The 16,196-nt window shown below is 45.1% G+C and overlaps 1 protein-coding gene across 1 annotated transcript in view; it reads right to left on the reverse strand.

The window, feature by feature from the left end:
• Positions 1-16,196, reverse strand: part of LOC144822754 (eosinophil peroxidase-like) — an 85,085-nt gene that overhangs the window by 17,458 nt on the left and 51,431 nt on the right. The window contains exon 14 of the mRNA XM_078680613.1: positions 8,524-8,720. Within this exon, the coding sequence (XP_078536739.1) occupies positions 8,524-8,720 (197 nt within the window). The remainder of the gene's footprint in view (positions 1-8,523; positions 8,721-16,196) is intronic.

Raw genomic sequence — 16,196 nt, forward strand, 5'->3', positions numbered from 1 at the left:
TGTATAGCGCAGCGTTCACCTGATAGGTTCCTTGGCGCTTCCGGGACTGAGCTCTAAGTGGCTAGAGGCTTAAGTGGAATAGGCTTGCTGGAATAGCCACGTTTTAAGCTGCTTCCTAAAGTGAAAGTGCGAGTTAGTGGATCGAATTGGGAGAGGGAGGGAATTCCACGTTTGAGGGGAAAGCGTTGAGAACCGGATACCGCCATATTTGAGGCGCTTATATCTAGGGACGGTCAGCAGATGATGGCCAGAGGAGCGGAGGGTGCGGGAGGGGGAGTATTTCTTGATCCGTTTGGAGATTAACCTAGAGCCTACATCTGATAAGGCTTTATGTGTAATGCAGCTTAGCTTGAAGATACTGCGTTGTTCCACGGGAAGCCAGTGCAGTTGTTTAAGCAGCGGTTTCATGTGCTGGCGAGCCGGGAGTTGAAAGATAAGTCTGGCCGACTGGTTCTGTATTAACTGCAAGCGGTGCAGCTGGTATGCTGGAATGCCTGCATACAGTGCGTTGGCGTAATCTAGCCACGAGATGATAAGCGCGAGAACAACCAGAGTTAGGGCTTCTTTTCTTAGGGCTTTTTTATTTTCCGTAACATGAGGAAGCAGGCAGACACCACAGAGCTGATCTGAGGTTTCATAGAAAGGTCGCTGCTTATCTTGACGCCCAAACTTTTTGCAGAGGAGACTGGAACAGGCGGAGGGCCCAGGGCGGGAGGCCAAAAGTTGGCATTCCAGGGGTTAAGGGGCGTGAGTGTCAGGATCAGCTCCGTTTTGTCGGGATTGAGTTTTAGTTGGTTGATGTTCATCCATGTGCTAATGTAAGTCATGGTGGCCTGCAAGTTGGATTCTGATAACCTCGTGGGTTGGATATTAAAGATGAGTTGCAGATCATCTGCGTAATTATAGACCAGGGCTCCCATTTCCTTCAAAGCTGTGATTAGGGGTTTGACTTTGAAGGGAAGAGTAAAGGGGAGCTGGAGGGTGGTGTGGGAGGAGGACTATTCCAAGATGTGAGTTGACTGAGTCAGGAACAGCATGGAATATAGAAATTGTGCATAGATTTGTATATTTGTGGAAACTTACTGATAAAGGCTGGTGTGTCCAAGGTCTTGAAAACGATAAATAAAGATGTTGAAAAAACAGTGGATGGCATGGAGAAGAGATGTCAAGTGGAAATACCCAAAGAATAGAAGAATTCATGTAGTTGCTTCCTGGTTTACTGTTGTTATTTTACCTATTTCATTTTACAAACGGACTATAGACTTTTTTGAGGTCATCAAGAAAGGCGAAGTTAATTATAGACTGTCCGATTTATACTGATGTGTTGTTACTTCCTTACACTTCTACAGACAATGGAAAACAATAGCCATCCAGAAACTCAACACTCTCCTTTAAAAAAAAACACAAAAAAAACATGTGGCCGAAAGACATACACACCTTCTACAACTGGAGCTCTGCTGCACTGGACAACAGATACCAACAAAAAACACATTCAGAGTTAACCATAAATAGAACACAATGTGGTTTAATATAACAACATCAAAAAAATGAAAACACAACTCAATATACTACAGAGCAAATGGAGAAAATCAGGGGATGAAACAGACAAAAGCGCGCTACATCTCTATAACACAGCCAACAAAAGAGCCATCAGAACCACAATGACAAACTATTACTCCACGTGCATAACTGAAGAAGACTGCCCTTTCAAAGAACTCCATAAAATTCTAACAGAATTCCAGCCAGAGTGCCTAAACACAGAAACACACATAGTCACAAGATGACTTATGTGACAAAATCTCCAATGAAGTGATCTAAAAAATTACAAAGTCTGTAAATTACCTAAAGGAAAACACAGATAACACCACAACAATGCCTGGCATAACAACCACAGAAAGAGACAGCTATAACCATCCATCAATGCATACCAGCAATACCAGTTGGTTCAAAAAGATTTCCTCAATATCATCACGGCAGTCAGACCACTAGGATCCCCATCGGACCAGCACCACCAAGAATCTTTAAATATATTCTTCGCTCAACCTGTGCAGGAGAGGTAGCCACATGCCTATTCAATAAGTCCCTGGAACACAGATCTTTGCCACCTGAGCTCAAAATCTCCAACATCAGGCCCATATCAAATTAGACCATTCTGAGGAAACATTTTTGAGAGAGCAGTGGTTACTCAACTCTCTAATTTTACCTAACATTATCGCAAACTGTCAGACCAACAGTTCAGTTTCAGACAAGACAGATGCACAGTGTCAGTCATGATAGCTATCTAGAATGATCTTAAACTCACAGTGGGGAAAACAGAGTAGGTGGCTTATTATTTCTGGATTTATCTGCGGCATTTGACAATGTCCGCCACCACACCCTTCTGCAAAGACTTCACAATATCGGAATCCGTGAAAATGCTTCTTATCTTATAGACCAATTGTAGTGCGCCTACCCCATTTCACATCACCACCTCACACACAACACTGTGGCGTTTCTGAGGGGTCCATGATCTTCACTCTATTATTCAGCATCTAGCTAACCCCCTCACCAAATCTAATTAAATCTTACAATCTCACCTATAATAACAGTGCAGATGACACCCAAACAATTTTTAAAATGGATAGCCCGTAGACATCTACAATGCAAAACTCAATGACTGCCTTCATACTATAACCACATGGATGATGAATTACCATCTAAAGCTCACCACCACAAAGACAGAGATTATGTCATGCAGACAATGGAAAAACTACCACCCTACCGCCACATATGGTCTAAAGAACTTGCAGAGTAACTATGGATTCTGATTTATCCTTGATAATGCATGCTAACAACACCACAAAGAGTGCCTTCTACACAATGAAAACACTATGTTGTATCTTTCCATACCTTGCATACTAATATGAACTGCAGCCATCCTCACACTCTATTATTATTTGTAACTTATAAAGCCCCCGAATGATCCCTGGAGGGGTATCTCCGTGCTACGGAGGTGCAACAGTTAGGAAGGGGAAGAGATGTTCACAAAAGCTCAGTTTTTAGGAGAATTCAAAATAGTAAATAGTATGGGCATTTCTGAATGTGGCTGGGAAGTTGGTTCCAATAGGAGGGGGCTAGGTAATAAAACGCTTTCCCACCTGTGCAGGATTTCTTAACACGGGGTTCTCACAGTAGCGTCCTAGAGCCTGAACGGAGTGTTCTGGAAGGCTGGTAACGGGTGAGTCTATCTGCTAAGTAGCTAAGGCCATTGCCATTTAGTGCTTTGTGCTAAATGCAGCAGATTTTAATTCTGATCCACTTGCGGATTTGTAACCAGTGTAATTCTTGAAGAAGGGGGAAAGAGGCGGACCTAGCGGGAGAATTAAAGGCGGGCCGCTGTATTTTGAACAACCTGAAGTCTATGAAAAGAAGGCTCATTAGCTGAAATCAGAAGAGCATGACAGTAGTCTAAGTGGCTAATTACTAATGCTTGGAGGAGAGATTTATGCACATTCAGAGGAAGAAAAGAGAAAACCCTCCTTAAAAGGCTTAGCGTATGGAAGCATGAGCCTACGCTGGTAGTGACGTGCTCCTTCATAGTACGTTTTTGTCCCGGTCGTTTCCCTGCATTTAACTGCAGGACGTTGTTCCTCATCCAAGCAGCAATGGCTCTGAAAAGGTAAACTGGATGTTGGGGGAGTTTTTATCAAAAGCCATTAAAAGCTGGGTGTCCTCAGCATATGAGATTAGAATGAAGCCCCGTTCCCTGAGTAAGACCGCTAAAGGAGCCACATAAATGTTAAACAATGTGGGACTAAGACAGGATCCTTGTGGTACTCCTTTGGTCAACTCCGAAATTCGAGAACGGAAGGCGCCGAGGTTGATGGTTTGGGTACAGTGGGTTCGAAAACATGATAACCACTGAAAGGCGAAGCCGTGGGTTCCAATATCCTTCAGTCTGTTGAGTAGGAGGAATGGAATAACGTGTCAAACGCCGTCAAAAAATCCAGCAGCACCAATAGTGCTGTTTGTCCATTGTCCAGGCAATGTCTTAGGTTGTCAGTGACGGCAATCAGTGCTGACTCCGTACTTAACCTAGGCCGAAACCCAGACTTGGTGGGGTCGAGGCTGCCCATTGCTTCTATGTACACGGAGAGATATTTATTAATGTGTTTTCTAAGAGTTTACACAAAAACAGTAACAGAGAGATGGGGCGGTAATTAGGTAGATCTTCCTGCGAGGCATTGGGCTTCTTCCGGATAGGGATTATTTGGCCGGCCTTCTATTCAAATGGTAAATGGCCCTTGTGCAAAGAAAGATTGAGGATTGAGCAAATGACAGGTGACAACTATTTATGCAGTAATAAGGATACTTTAGCAGGTAAAATGTCCTGAGGGGAACCTGACAAGCGTTTTCAACAGAGAGGCCATGGTATCAGATGTAAGAGGGGGGAAGCGTTCCAAAGAATGCGCATTGGGTGAAAGTAAGGGACAGTGGGTAGAAGTGTCAGTCATCAAGACACTTTCTTTAATGATTTTATCATAAATACTCTCAATTTTCTGAGAAAAGTGATTGGCTATCTTATCACAGAGTTCTTGTGATGGAGTTACTTCATTGTGACAGGCCTTAGGATTCGTGAAGGAATTGAGGATGCAATAGAGTTCTTTAGAGGAATTCCATGCCTGATAAGTTGCCACTCAATGTGGGCTCTACGCACATTCTTTAGGTTCTTATGATATTGGGCTAGAGAGATCTTATACCTAGTTTTATTGTTTGCATCATGGAAGAGACCCCAGAGTCTTTCCAGCTTTTTACAAAGGCTTTTTTCCTTCCTTAGATCTGCTGAGAACCATGCTGCATGCATAAGTCTGGTTTAAAGGGGCCAATCTTAAGTAGTTTCTACTATGGTGTTGTAACTAGCCAAACAATCCTCAATGTTTCCTAATGCCAAGTTAACATTGGCCGGGAATGCATCCGCAAAGCGATCTGGTGTGATTTCACGCCATTGTCTTCGGAGGTATCATGAGGCTTTGGTGGAGATGAGAGTGGCCTTTTATTTGAAATTTAAGTTGAGAATGATCAGACCATGAAAGTGGGCAGTGGGTCGATGTTGAGAGAGTTGGTCAGAATTTGATCCAAGATATGACCCGCAAGATGTGTGGGCCCTACATTGATCTTCTCTAGTCTTAAGGCAGCTAGGTCTGCCAAAAACATTGGGGTATCCACATTGGTGGTAATCTCCCTACGTACATTAATTTATTTTATTTTATTTTATTTTGAAGTTTTTGTATAGCACGAACAAGACCCTTACGGGTATCAGAACACTTTACAGTGCAAATGTAAGTAATTTAAGACAAGCATAGAGAGATAAAAGTGAGTCTAATACAGAAAGTTCATAAATACTATATAAATAGATATATTACAGGTATATATGGAAATTTCACCTAAATGTAGCCTTTTTTGAAGAATGCAGTAGATGGGTTCTGTCTCGTTTCTGGGGGCAATGCATTCCAAATCCTGGGTGCCATTCCTGAGAAGGTGGGGTTATATGTTTTCTTCTTTATGAATCGTTGTGGTTTCAATAGGAGATTATTGGAGATCCTATTGTATCTGTTACCACATGAGAGCACCAGTTTCTGAGCTAAATAACTAGGAGTTTTGTGATGTAACGCCTTGTGTGTCTCACAAGAGATTTTCAGATGAATTCTCGCCTTGAAAGGTGGCCAGTTGAGGTCTCGCGGGTCAGGGGAGATGTGATTGTTTCTTTTGGAGCCTGTGATGAGTCTAGCAGATGCTTTGAGTGAAGCTGTAAGAGGGGCCGTAGATGATCTGCGGAGGCACATAGAGTGACACTCCCATATTCCAATCTAGGGATAACTAGCGCTTGAACTTCCTGTTTGAAGTCATTTGCTGGCAGGAACGGTTTCTGTCTTCTCAAGGTTTTCATTTGAAAGTTTGCTCCTTTTGTAGAGGTGCTAATGTATTTCTGCATAATTAGGTTTCGGTACAAGGTCACTCCCAACAATTTGGCTGAGTCTATAATGAGGGGTTGGCCTTTGAGTGCTGTTAGGTGGTCATCCACTCAAGGATGGTGGACGATTGGTTGTGGGGAGCAATTAAGAGTTCCATTTTGAGGGTGTTTAGTTTCAGATGGTTTTTGGCTAGCCAGCTCTGCGATTTTTGAAGCGTTGATTTGAGGGATTTGATGTCTTTAAGTGAGTGGATCTTTATGTAGAGTTGTGAGTCGTCTCTGTACATGTGGTAAGGAACCTTCAGGCAGCTGAGCAGATCGGTGAGAGGTTCCATGAACAGATTGAAAAGTGTGAGTGAAAGGGAAGATCCCTGCGGTATTCCTAAAGTGACTGGGATGGGCTTGGATAAGGATTGATTAACCTTGAACCTTTGTGATCTATTCTGTAGGAAGGAGGTGAACCAATTTAGCATGGATCCAGATAATCCCTTTCTGTATTTCAAGAGATCAATCTCGTTGTCGTGTTTAACGGTGTCAGAGGCCGAGGATAGGTCGAGCAAGATTAGTAGACAGGCTTAGTTTTTGTCAAGGATTTTTAATGCTTCATCTATTATGTGGGTCATGGCTGATTCAGTGCTGTGCCCTGCATGGAAGCCGGATTGGTATTGGTCAAGTAGGTTGAATAGGTCTATGTTTTTGCTAAGCTGTGTATGGACACATTTTTCTAAAAGTTTGGCCTGAGTGGGGATGTTGGCTATTGGGGTTATTTAAGTCAGAGGGGTCCGCTAATGGCTACTTTAAGATAGGGGTTACCGGCCCTGCTTTCAAGATTTCTGGGATGGTTCCTTGATGGAGAGAGAAGTTGTTAATCTTGGTCCATAGAGGCAATAGCAGTGGTGTGAAGTATTTGATGTAGTTTGCAGACAGACGGTCAGTGACGTGGCTGGAAGGGTTCAGGCCTGTGAGCGCTTTTAATATAGATTCTTCACTGTAGGTGTGGAAGGAGGACCAGGTTGCTTGGTTTTTTAGGTCGAACTTTGTGGAGCATGTAGATGGGGCTCCTAGCAGGAGTCGTGAAGTGTCCATGTGAGTATCAGATTTTAAGTCATTGAGCAGGTCCGTCTTTATGTTTTCTTTCTGAATAGTGAAGAAGATAGCAAATTCCTCGCAATTGGGAAGTGAGTCTGGGTTAGCTTGTGGGTGGTGGGGTGCAGCCTTAGATTGATTAATTCGAATAGCTTTTTGGGGCAGTTCTTGGTATGGTCTAATTGCTAGCTGGAGAAGTATGCTTTTGGAATGGAATGGAATTGGATTTATAGAGCGCATGGCTGCCCTTGAGCGTCCCAGCGCTAAAAACAGATTAATAACAGAGCGGATGAGGAAGAAAGTTTAGGGAACTTTGGGAAAAAGGAAAGTTTTAAGTAGTTTTCTGAACTTAATGTATGAAGGTTCCGTTCGTAGGGCCCTGGGCAGGGCATTCCACTTTTTCGCTGCATTCAGAGAAAAGCGACGACCTCCCGTGCGGGCCTTCCTTACTCTGGGAGTGACGGCCAGGTTTTCTCCATCGGATCGAAGGGCGCGAGTGGCTTTGTAAGGACAGATCAATCCCCTGAGGGCTGGAGGGCCATTACCTTGGAGGGATTTGTAGGCAATACATAGTGCCTTGAAGGAAATTCGCTCCTGGATTGGGAGCCAATGCAAGGCTCTAAGCAGGGGTTTAGCTGAGACCCATCTAGGGGCTCCCATAAGGAGCCTTGCTGCGGCATTCTGGACCCGCTGTAAGATGTTAATCGTGGCCAGGGGTGCCGCCAGGAGGAGGGCATTGCCATAATCCAGTCTGGCCAAGATTAGGCCCTGGATCATGAGTTTTCTTGATTCGAAAGGAAGCAGGGGAAGGACCTTCCTCACCGCCCGCAACGATCCAAAGCATCCTCCTGCCACCTTCTGCGCATGGGTCATAAAGGTGAGTTGGGGTTCAAACCAAACCCCAAGACTCTTAACTTTCTCCTTTGGGGGTGGTAGGTCCCCCATACAGGGGGGCCAATGGTCGGAGGACAGAGATGGGAGTGGGTGACCCATGACCATAATCTCGGTCTTCGCTCCATTGAGTCTAAGTTTGGAGGCAGTCATCCAAGAGAAGATAGCTGACAGGCAGCTTGACAAATCAGATGGGTGTCCCCTTTGTTGTGACAGCGAGACGATGAGTTGAGTATCGTCTGCATAACTAATAGATTTGATCCCGTAGGGGGCTACTGCCTCCTCTAACGGGGCCATATAAACATTGAACAGTGTGGGGCTCAGGGAGGAGCCCTGCGGCACCCCACACTGCAAGGGGACGGGTTTGGACATTGAGCCATTCTCCCAAATCCTAAATGATCTTTTGTCAAGGAAGGACTCGAGCCACCTAAGAGCCGACCCTGTGATGCCCAACTTGGCAAGGCGCTGGACCAAGATTGGGTGATCGACGGTATCGAATGCAGCGCTTAGATCCAGGAGGATCAAGGCTGCAGATCCCCCTGAATCTAAGATGCATCTTGCTTCTTCAGTAGCAACTAGAAGGGCAGTGTCTGTACTCTGACCCGGGCGAAATCCAGTTTGGGAGTCGCTCAGAAGACCATTCTTTTCCAAATAGTCTGAGAGCTGCCTGTTCACCAGCTTCTCAGCCACTTTTCCCATTCCTGGGAGCAAGGAAATTGGGCGGTAGTTGGCCATATCAGAGGGATCTAATCCTGGTTTTTTAAGGAGTGTTTTAATTTTAGCTTGCTTCCAGCTGGGGGGGACAATGCCTGTGGCGAATGAGGTGTTTAGGAGCTCTGTGGCCGTAGGTGAGATCGTAACCAAAATTTGTTTGAGAATGTGCATAGGGGCTGGGTCGGATGGGGAGCCACTTTTTATGATTGCTAATGTGTTACTGAAGTCTTCCCTGGTGATGGCACTGAAGACCTCGAGCTGGGGACTGGGAGACACGGGGGTAAGGGCTTCTCTCAACAGTTGAGTGGGCATTTGGGGAAGGCTATCTAGGATTTTTTTAATTTTGCCATCAAAAAACTCCGCTAACTGATCGCATCTTAATTCGGGGTCCCTGTGTATGGTTATAGGGGCAGGGATTTTAAGCAATTGATTTACAATTTTGAAAGTTTCCCTGGAGGAGTTAGCTGATGTTTTAATTTTCTCCTTAAAGAATTCTGCTTTAGATTTCTGCCGTGCAGCTTTGTAGAGTCTCAGAGCGGCCTGGTAGGAGGTTTTACTAAGAGTTGACCAATCTTTCCTCCACTTCCTTTCTAATTTCTTACAGGCTTTTCTGAGGTCTCTCAATTCAGTTGTAAACCAGGGGGATTTAAAGGTACTGCTCTTTTTTGTTTTTAATTTAAGAGGAAGGACTGTATCCAGGGAGTTAGTGAGCCAGTTATTAAAGTTTTCATCCGCCAGAAGTGGGTCAGGTTCTGTGTCCGGAATCGATTGTTCAAGGGCCCGAGTGAGATCTCCCACCGCTAGCCTCGGCCAGTCTCTCTGAAGTATACGAGGGCACGTGGCCCGGTCTGTTTCAGGGTGTATTTCCCAAGAGAAAGGGACCAAAAAATGGTCGGACCACGGTAGGGGCAGAGGAGATTGAGCTCTAAGCTTGGGGAGGTTAGAAAAAATGGGGTCTAACAAATGACCTTTATTGTGGGTAGGTTCCCTATTTATGAGATCCAATTCAAAAGCTTTTAGATTCGCAATGACATCAACTGCTGTTTTATCATTAGGATCGTCAAAATGCAGGTTCAGGTCTCCCAAAACCAAAAAATTGGAGGACCGAGCTGCAGCTGTTAAGGTGGATTCTAAAAGGGAGTCTAAAAATTGCTTTAGGTTACCCGGCGGGCGGTAGATGAGGAAACCCGAGAGGGAGGATGTAGGTGTCAATTGAATGTTGAAACCCGTGCTCTCCGTGTCTAAGATTCCACAATCCTCCAATCTGCAGGTCAGGGATTCCTTATGAATTATAGCAAGACCCCCCCCTTTCCCCTTATCGCGGTTACAAGTCTGAATCCTAAAACCGCAAGGTAGGGCAGAGATGGTATCAAAATCAGTGAAAGGGGTTAACCAGGTTTCCGTGAGGAAAAGCAGATCAAGATTGCTATCCTCGATCAGCAAGTTGATTTCTACCGCATGTTTTGGCAAAGATCTACAATTAAGTAATGCCATCCTCAGGACTTGACTGGTTTTCTTGCCGTTGGTCCCCACAGATCCAGGCTCGGGGCAGGACCGACAGCGGCAGAACGGAGCCATCGTCCAGTCTCGTTGAGAGCAACCTGGATCGCCGTGGTTTTGTAGTGCCAGCAGTTGATCCCTGGTGAGAGCGGCGGGATCATGCCAAGAAATGGGCATAGAGGCTGGCCCTAGGCCCGATCTGGCCCGGACGGGCCCAGACGGGCTTGCCTCTGGCGCGCCTCCGGCGCGCCATCGGCGCGCCCGCTGCGCCCGCCCGCTGCGCGGACGGGAAATGGCCTCCATTTGTGTAGCACCCGGGCCGTGATTCGCCCGTCCGCTAGAGCGCTGAACCTACTCTCTCCCCAAGATGGCGGCCAAAGTCGTCGCCCTTCGGGAGCCTCTTCAGTCTGAGTGTGGCCCTAAATCGGCCCTCGGAGAGCTGGGCACACCGGGGATAAGCGTCCCACGTGTGGAAGTAAAGGCTGTGCAAATTAGCAGATGACACGCAATTTATCACAATCAGGTCAGCACACACAAATGTTAAAACAGTATTAAAATATTTGTTTTTTTTAAAAAAGATCAAGGGCCTAGCTCCCGGCTTTTCGCCTCAGGAGCGCTCTGAAATAAATGCTTGTTTGGTGGGTCAGCTCCTCAAGAGTGCTCCTTTTAAGCGCCCGGGCCGTGATTCGCCCGTCCGCTAGAGCGCTGAACCTACTCTCTCCCCAAGATGGCGGCCAAAGTCGTCGCCCTTCGGGAGCCTCTTCAGTCCGAGTGTGGCCCTAAATCGGCCCTCGGAGAGCTGGGCACACCGGGGATAAGCGTCCCACGTGTGGAAGTAAAGGCTGTGCAAATTAGCAGATGACACGCAATTTATCACAATCAGGTCAGCACACACAAATGTTAAAACAGTATTAAAATATTTGTTTTTTTAAAAAAAGATCAAGGGCCTAGCTCCCGGCTTTTCGCCTCAGGAGCGCTCTGAAATAAATGCTTTTGATCGTCTGATCTTACTGTGGTGGGCATTTCTTGTGCTTCTTAATAGCTTGAGGTGGTCAGATGATAGTGACAATCTCCATCTTTGTTCAATTAGTCTTGTATTCATTTAGACTACCATCAAACCAGGGTTATGAGTCTTTTGTGGTAAAACTTTTTAGTTTTAAGGGAGCTAGTTTGTCTAGTACCGTATTCATGGACTAGAAGTAGTGATTAATCAGATCTTGTACATCCAATAAGCCTATGGGTGGAAGCAGGATGTTTGAGTGGAGGTTGTGAGTAAGTCGGAATCAACATTTTTTAGGTTCCTCTTCCAAATTTTTGTTCTTGTGGGTTGGCTAGAAGGTAATTTATTTGTTACATTGATGTGGAATGTAATGATGTGGTGGTCAGACCAGTCGCAGGGGAGAATCGATTCAAGCTGAGTGGAATCCACTTTGGAAATTATTAGATCGAGGGTTGAGCCTTCATCATGTGTGGGGCTGTCACAGATTCGGGTAAGTTTAAGGTCAGCAAGGAAAGCTTTTAGGCTGTTGACTCCTGGATCATCTAGGTCATCCCAGTGGAGATTGAGGTTACCAAGGAATATTTGCGTATTAGGTTGACCATCATTTGTAACTATTATATCCATGAGAGGTTCAATGAAGGTGAGGTTATCCCCTGGTGCTAGAAGGCCTGTAGTGAACATATTGGTTTATTACTGCTAGTGATGTCTAAACAGAAGTATTCACCGAAGGATAGTACTGGTGATTGGGAGCGGTTCACTGAGATAATGTTACGATGTACGCAGGCAATACCTCCAACTGGTCTAGCGGATCTTTCAAGTCTTGTGATGTATGTCTAGGATGGGCGTGGAAGTTTCGTTTAGCCACGAACTTTTGGTCAAAATTAGTAGGTCGGGTTTATAAGTGAGAATGAGGTCCGCTATGTCGGCTGCAGGTCTCCATGCCGACCTACATTTAAGAAGAATACATTTTAGCTGCTTGTGTATGATGAGGACTCGCGTGAGGTTGTTTTCCATTATACCTCTAGAGATGTGTCTTGTGACTCTATGTGTATTTATGGGGGGAAAGGACGAGATTACGGAAGGTTTATGCAAGTTATCAGAGTGTGCAGTATTAAGGTGGGAAACCAGTGGTTCATAGAAACGGAGTAGTGTAGTCAAGTCTTTACTTGATAGCGAGCTTTTCTTCCGGACCGGACATTGAAGTCTCCTAAAAGTAATAAGTGTTTAGTGGAGATATTATGTGGGGCAATTAGTTCCATAAGTTGTGGCGAGAAATCCTGGATGGGCCTGGGGGCGGATATGTAAGTGCACCTTTCCAACAATAGTGGGATTGAAAATCCATTCTGAAAATAAGGATTTCTATTTTATTGGCACTACATTGTTCGAGTAGGATATATTAATAGAGTCTTTATGAACAATGGCTATACCTCTGCCAAACTTGGACTGCCTATCAGGTCTTTGAATACGGTAGCTATCAGGGATAGCCATCGTAATAGCAGGGATGGAACTCGGTTGGAGCCAGGTTTCCATTAGGAAACCAATATCGGTGTGTCCTGAAGAAAGCAAATCCCAGATTTTAATAGCATGCTTGGGCAATGATGTGACTTTTGCCAGAAAGCAGTGCCAGCTGGGCTATAATTACTGATAGAGGGGTTGGGGGGGGAGAGAGAGTTTCTTTGGGTCCAAGTTTGAATGACTCTTTCTGGAAGCCGGTAGCATAGAGCCTTCTCAATCTCCAAGATTGACTATGCCAATAGCCAGGGCCGGACTGGCCGTAGTGGGCACCGGGCATTTCCCTGGTGGACCATCAGGGTGGGGGCCGGTTTTGGGTACCTGGGGGGCCATTTTTGTTACAGGGCCATTTTTGCCCCTGCCATTAGCCTATACCTTGATGCACCCACATTCATTATATGCACAATACAACTCATCCAAAATGCAGTCTTAATGGTTCTTCTCTGCCTTCACCCAAGAGAACGCATGTCCCCAGTCCTGCAATTGCTGCATCAGGCTTCTATAGCTATAAAGGCAATGTTCAAGGCACTCTGCAGTATCCACAGACCCTCCCAAGGAAAAGTACTGCTATACCTACAAGTTAAATGATAATCAAGTAATACAAACCAAAAAGAACAGTGCCCTCCAGGCTTCCACCACTTATAATCGTATTACTTTACCATAAGAAATCCGTAGGAGGCACTGCTTTCTCAGAACAAGCTGCCAAGGTATAGAACCTACTACCAGCCAACACTAGTAGCACCCTGAACCATATACCGTCCCAAAGACAGTTTAAAAGGTGTCTATTTCCTAGATAATTGCACCACTTGCAGACAGACAGCACAGCCCAGAAAACAGTCACGCCTTCGCTGTCAGTCCTCAGCTTCAAACCAACAAATTCCAAACAACTCACCAGCAAACTGCACTGCTTTCATTATTCAGGTAAGCAAAAAAGGGCTGAACTATGGCTCGTCATGACATTTTGTAGTTATGTACTTCCATATATATAACTGCCATGTCCCACAATAATACTAAAACCATAATGAAATGAAATGAAAAGTGCCGCTTATATAGCGCAACTGTCACTCCTAACGGAGTCTCCTGGCGCTGAAAATGACAAAGATCAGAGTCTAAACAGCAGGCATCAGATATCCCAAAGATCCGGGTCTTTAATGCCTTTCTGAACTGCCCGTCCCGTTTAATTACTCTAAGTTCCCTTGGCATGCAGTTCCAGGCCTTTGCTCCCAGTACAGTGGCTGATTTCCCACCATTGGTTACTAATTTAAAGCTCTGCACTTTAAGCAAGCTTGCAGCAATAGATCTTAGTGTTCTTGCTGTAATATAAGGCTTAACTCGTGCTGAGAGATAAGTTGGGCCCACTTGACGATGTGCTCTAAAAGTCGTCAGTAGTAGTTTGTACAAAATTCTTTTATGAACTGGAAGCCAGTGGTGGGTCTTCAGGGTTGCCGAGGACGATGCCCTGCGCGGGAGCCCTAGGACCAACCTGGCTGCTGCGTGCTGGACTACCTGTAGTCTCATCAGGATAGTTTTATTAATTCCTACGAGGAGGCTATTACAGTAGTCCAGCCGCGATAGCATGAGAGCCACTGCCACTGTTTTCTTGGCGGCTAACAGAAATAGGTTGAAGAACTTTCTTAACGTTTTTATAAGCCCCTAAGCAGGTCCCAGTTGTCTTCAGGAGATGGGGCTTAAACGAAAGAGTTGAACCAAACACCCAGATATTTTTTGCTACCTCCACCATCGATGGGGGGCTGTAATGTCGTCAGGCCACCAGTGCTTTGGTTGAAAACAATTATTTTTACCGATAGGTAAGATCTCAGTTTTATCGGTGTTACAGCAAAGATGATTATCTTTCATCCACTTTATAACTGCTGCAAAGCAAGATTTGAAGTTTTCTTTCGCATCGGTGGAATTCTTATCCAGGGACAAAATTAACTGAGTGTCGTCTGCGTATGACGTGGTTTCAATCCCATAGGACGAAATCAACGAGATGAGAGGGGCCATATATATATTGAACAAAAGTGGACTGAGTGACGCCCCCTGTGGCACACCAGTGGACACGGTCCGTGCAGGTGAAAGAAAAGATCCCAACGGGATCACCTGCTTCCTATTTGACAGGAAAGATGTAATCCATGCCAGTGCGGAATCGGATATGCCACAAGATCTCAGTCTGGCTAACAAGATGTTGTGTGAAATGGAATCAAAAGCGACAGACAAGTCCAAAAGGTTCAGGACTGCCTTCTTGCCATTAGCAGTTATAAATTTAATGGTATCTGATATCTCAAGTAACGCAGTCTCAGTTTATTGTTTTGGTCGAAAACCGGATTGAAGGGAATGGAAAATCATTGATGACTCATAATACACAGTTGTCAACAACTTGCAACTTTCACCTATCAAATTAGCCTATTACATACCTGCCCTGACCTTCTATGAGGGCATCCAGCACTGTACAGACAAAAAAACATCGCCAAATGAACAGGCATGGAATAAATGAAGAGATCTGTCACACTTCACTGGACAGTTTTGGAGAAGTTTATTATAGTCCATTCAGTGCAGGTCAAAATAGCGAAACAATCTGACTGCTTCTTTACATCTCACATAGACACTCAATTATGGGAGGATACAAATGGCCTTAGTTTTCAGATCTCTTCACTTTGTTCTCCTTCCAACCATACCAGCTCAGGACCACAACTTTACAGAGAATTTCAGATTGATAGCCCAGTTCAGTATCGAGCTAAGCAAACTATATCGCAAGACATACCATAAAGGGACCTGTAGAGCTTTTCAAAGCTAACTGCATACTGAAAACCATAAAAATGCATATTCATCTCTTACATTTCATCATCCAACACAATGCTAAACCAGAGAGTAGACATAAGAGAGTGGTGAACTCTACTATAGCTACATGGCTTACAACGCTGCACAAAAGAGGCACCCTTACTGTCCTGTGAGAGACAGGAAGCAGCCTTGCAAGTGGCTCAGTATAGACAACACCGTAAAGTCATTAGACCCAGGTGGGAGGAGGGGCAGTGTTGCATGAAGTGTGAGTAGTCCCACACCTCACACTCTTCAACTTTGTTGCTGTCTGGAGTGGGCAGCAGGATTATTAAAGAAACTGCTGGCGTGAGACCTGAGTACACTTGTTGCACTGGAGCTTAGAGGGTAGAGCAATGTAGCACGGAAAGGAGAGGGCGTCAGAAGGTAATATACGTGTTACATGGGTGCATGCTGTGTTGCTCTCTTGTGAATGGCATCACAGAAGTGGTGTCTGCAGGGCAAAGGAGTTGAACATTCAGCCTTAGTGAAGAGCCTACTCAAGAGCACCTATCTTCTGGCTGCTACAGGCACAGGTGCCTGTACTGGAAAATTAACCCAAGCGTTCGGTAGGCAATAATGTGCTCTTTCCAAAATAACACAGCTAAAGAGCAACTATTAAGCATTCCCCTGAAACTCCCATGCTTCAGTACACTCTTAGAAGGCCAACAGCCAATAAGCAAAGAGATCTTCCCGAGCCAATCTATTGACAAGCACGCCATCTAACAA

The sequence above is a fragment of the Lissotriton helveticus genome, chromosome 3_1 (genome assembly GCF_964261635.1).
Source record: "Lissotriton helveticus chromosome 3_1, aLisHel1.1, whole genome shotgun sequence".
Lineage (NCBI taxonomy): Eukaryota > Metazoa > Chordata > Amphibia > Caudata > Salamandridae > Lissotriton > Lissotriton helveticus.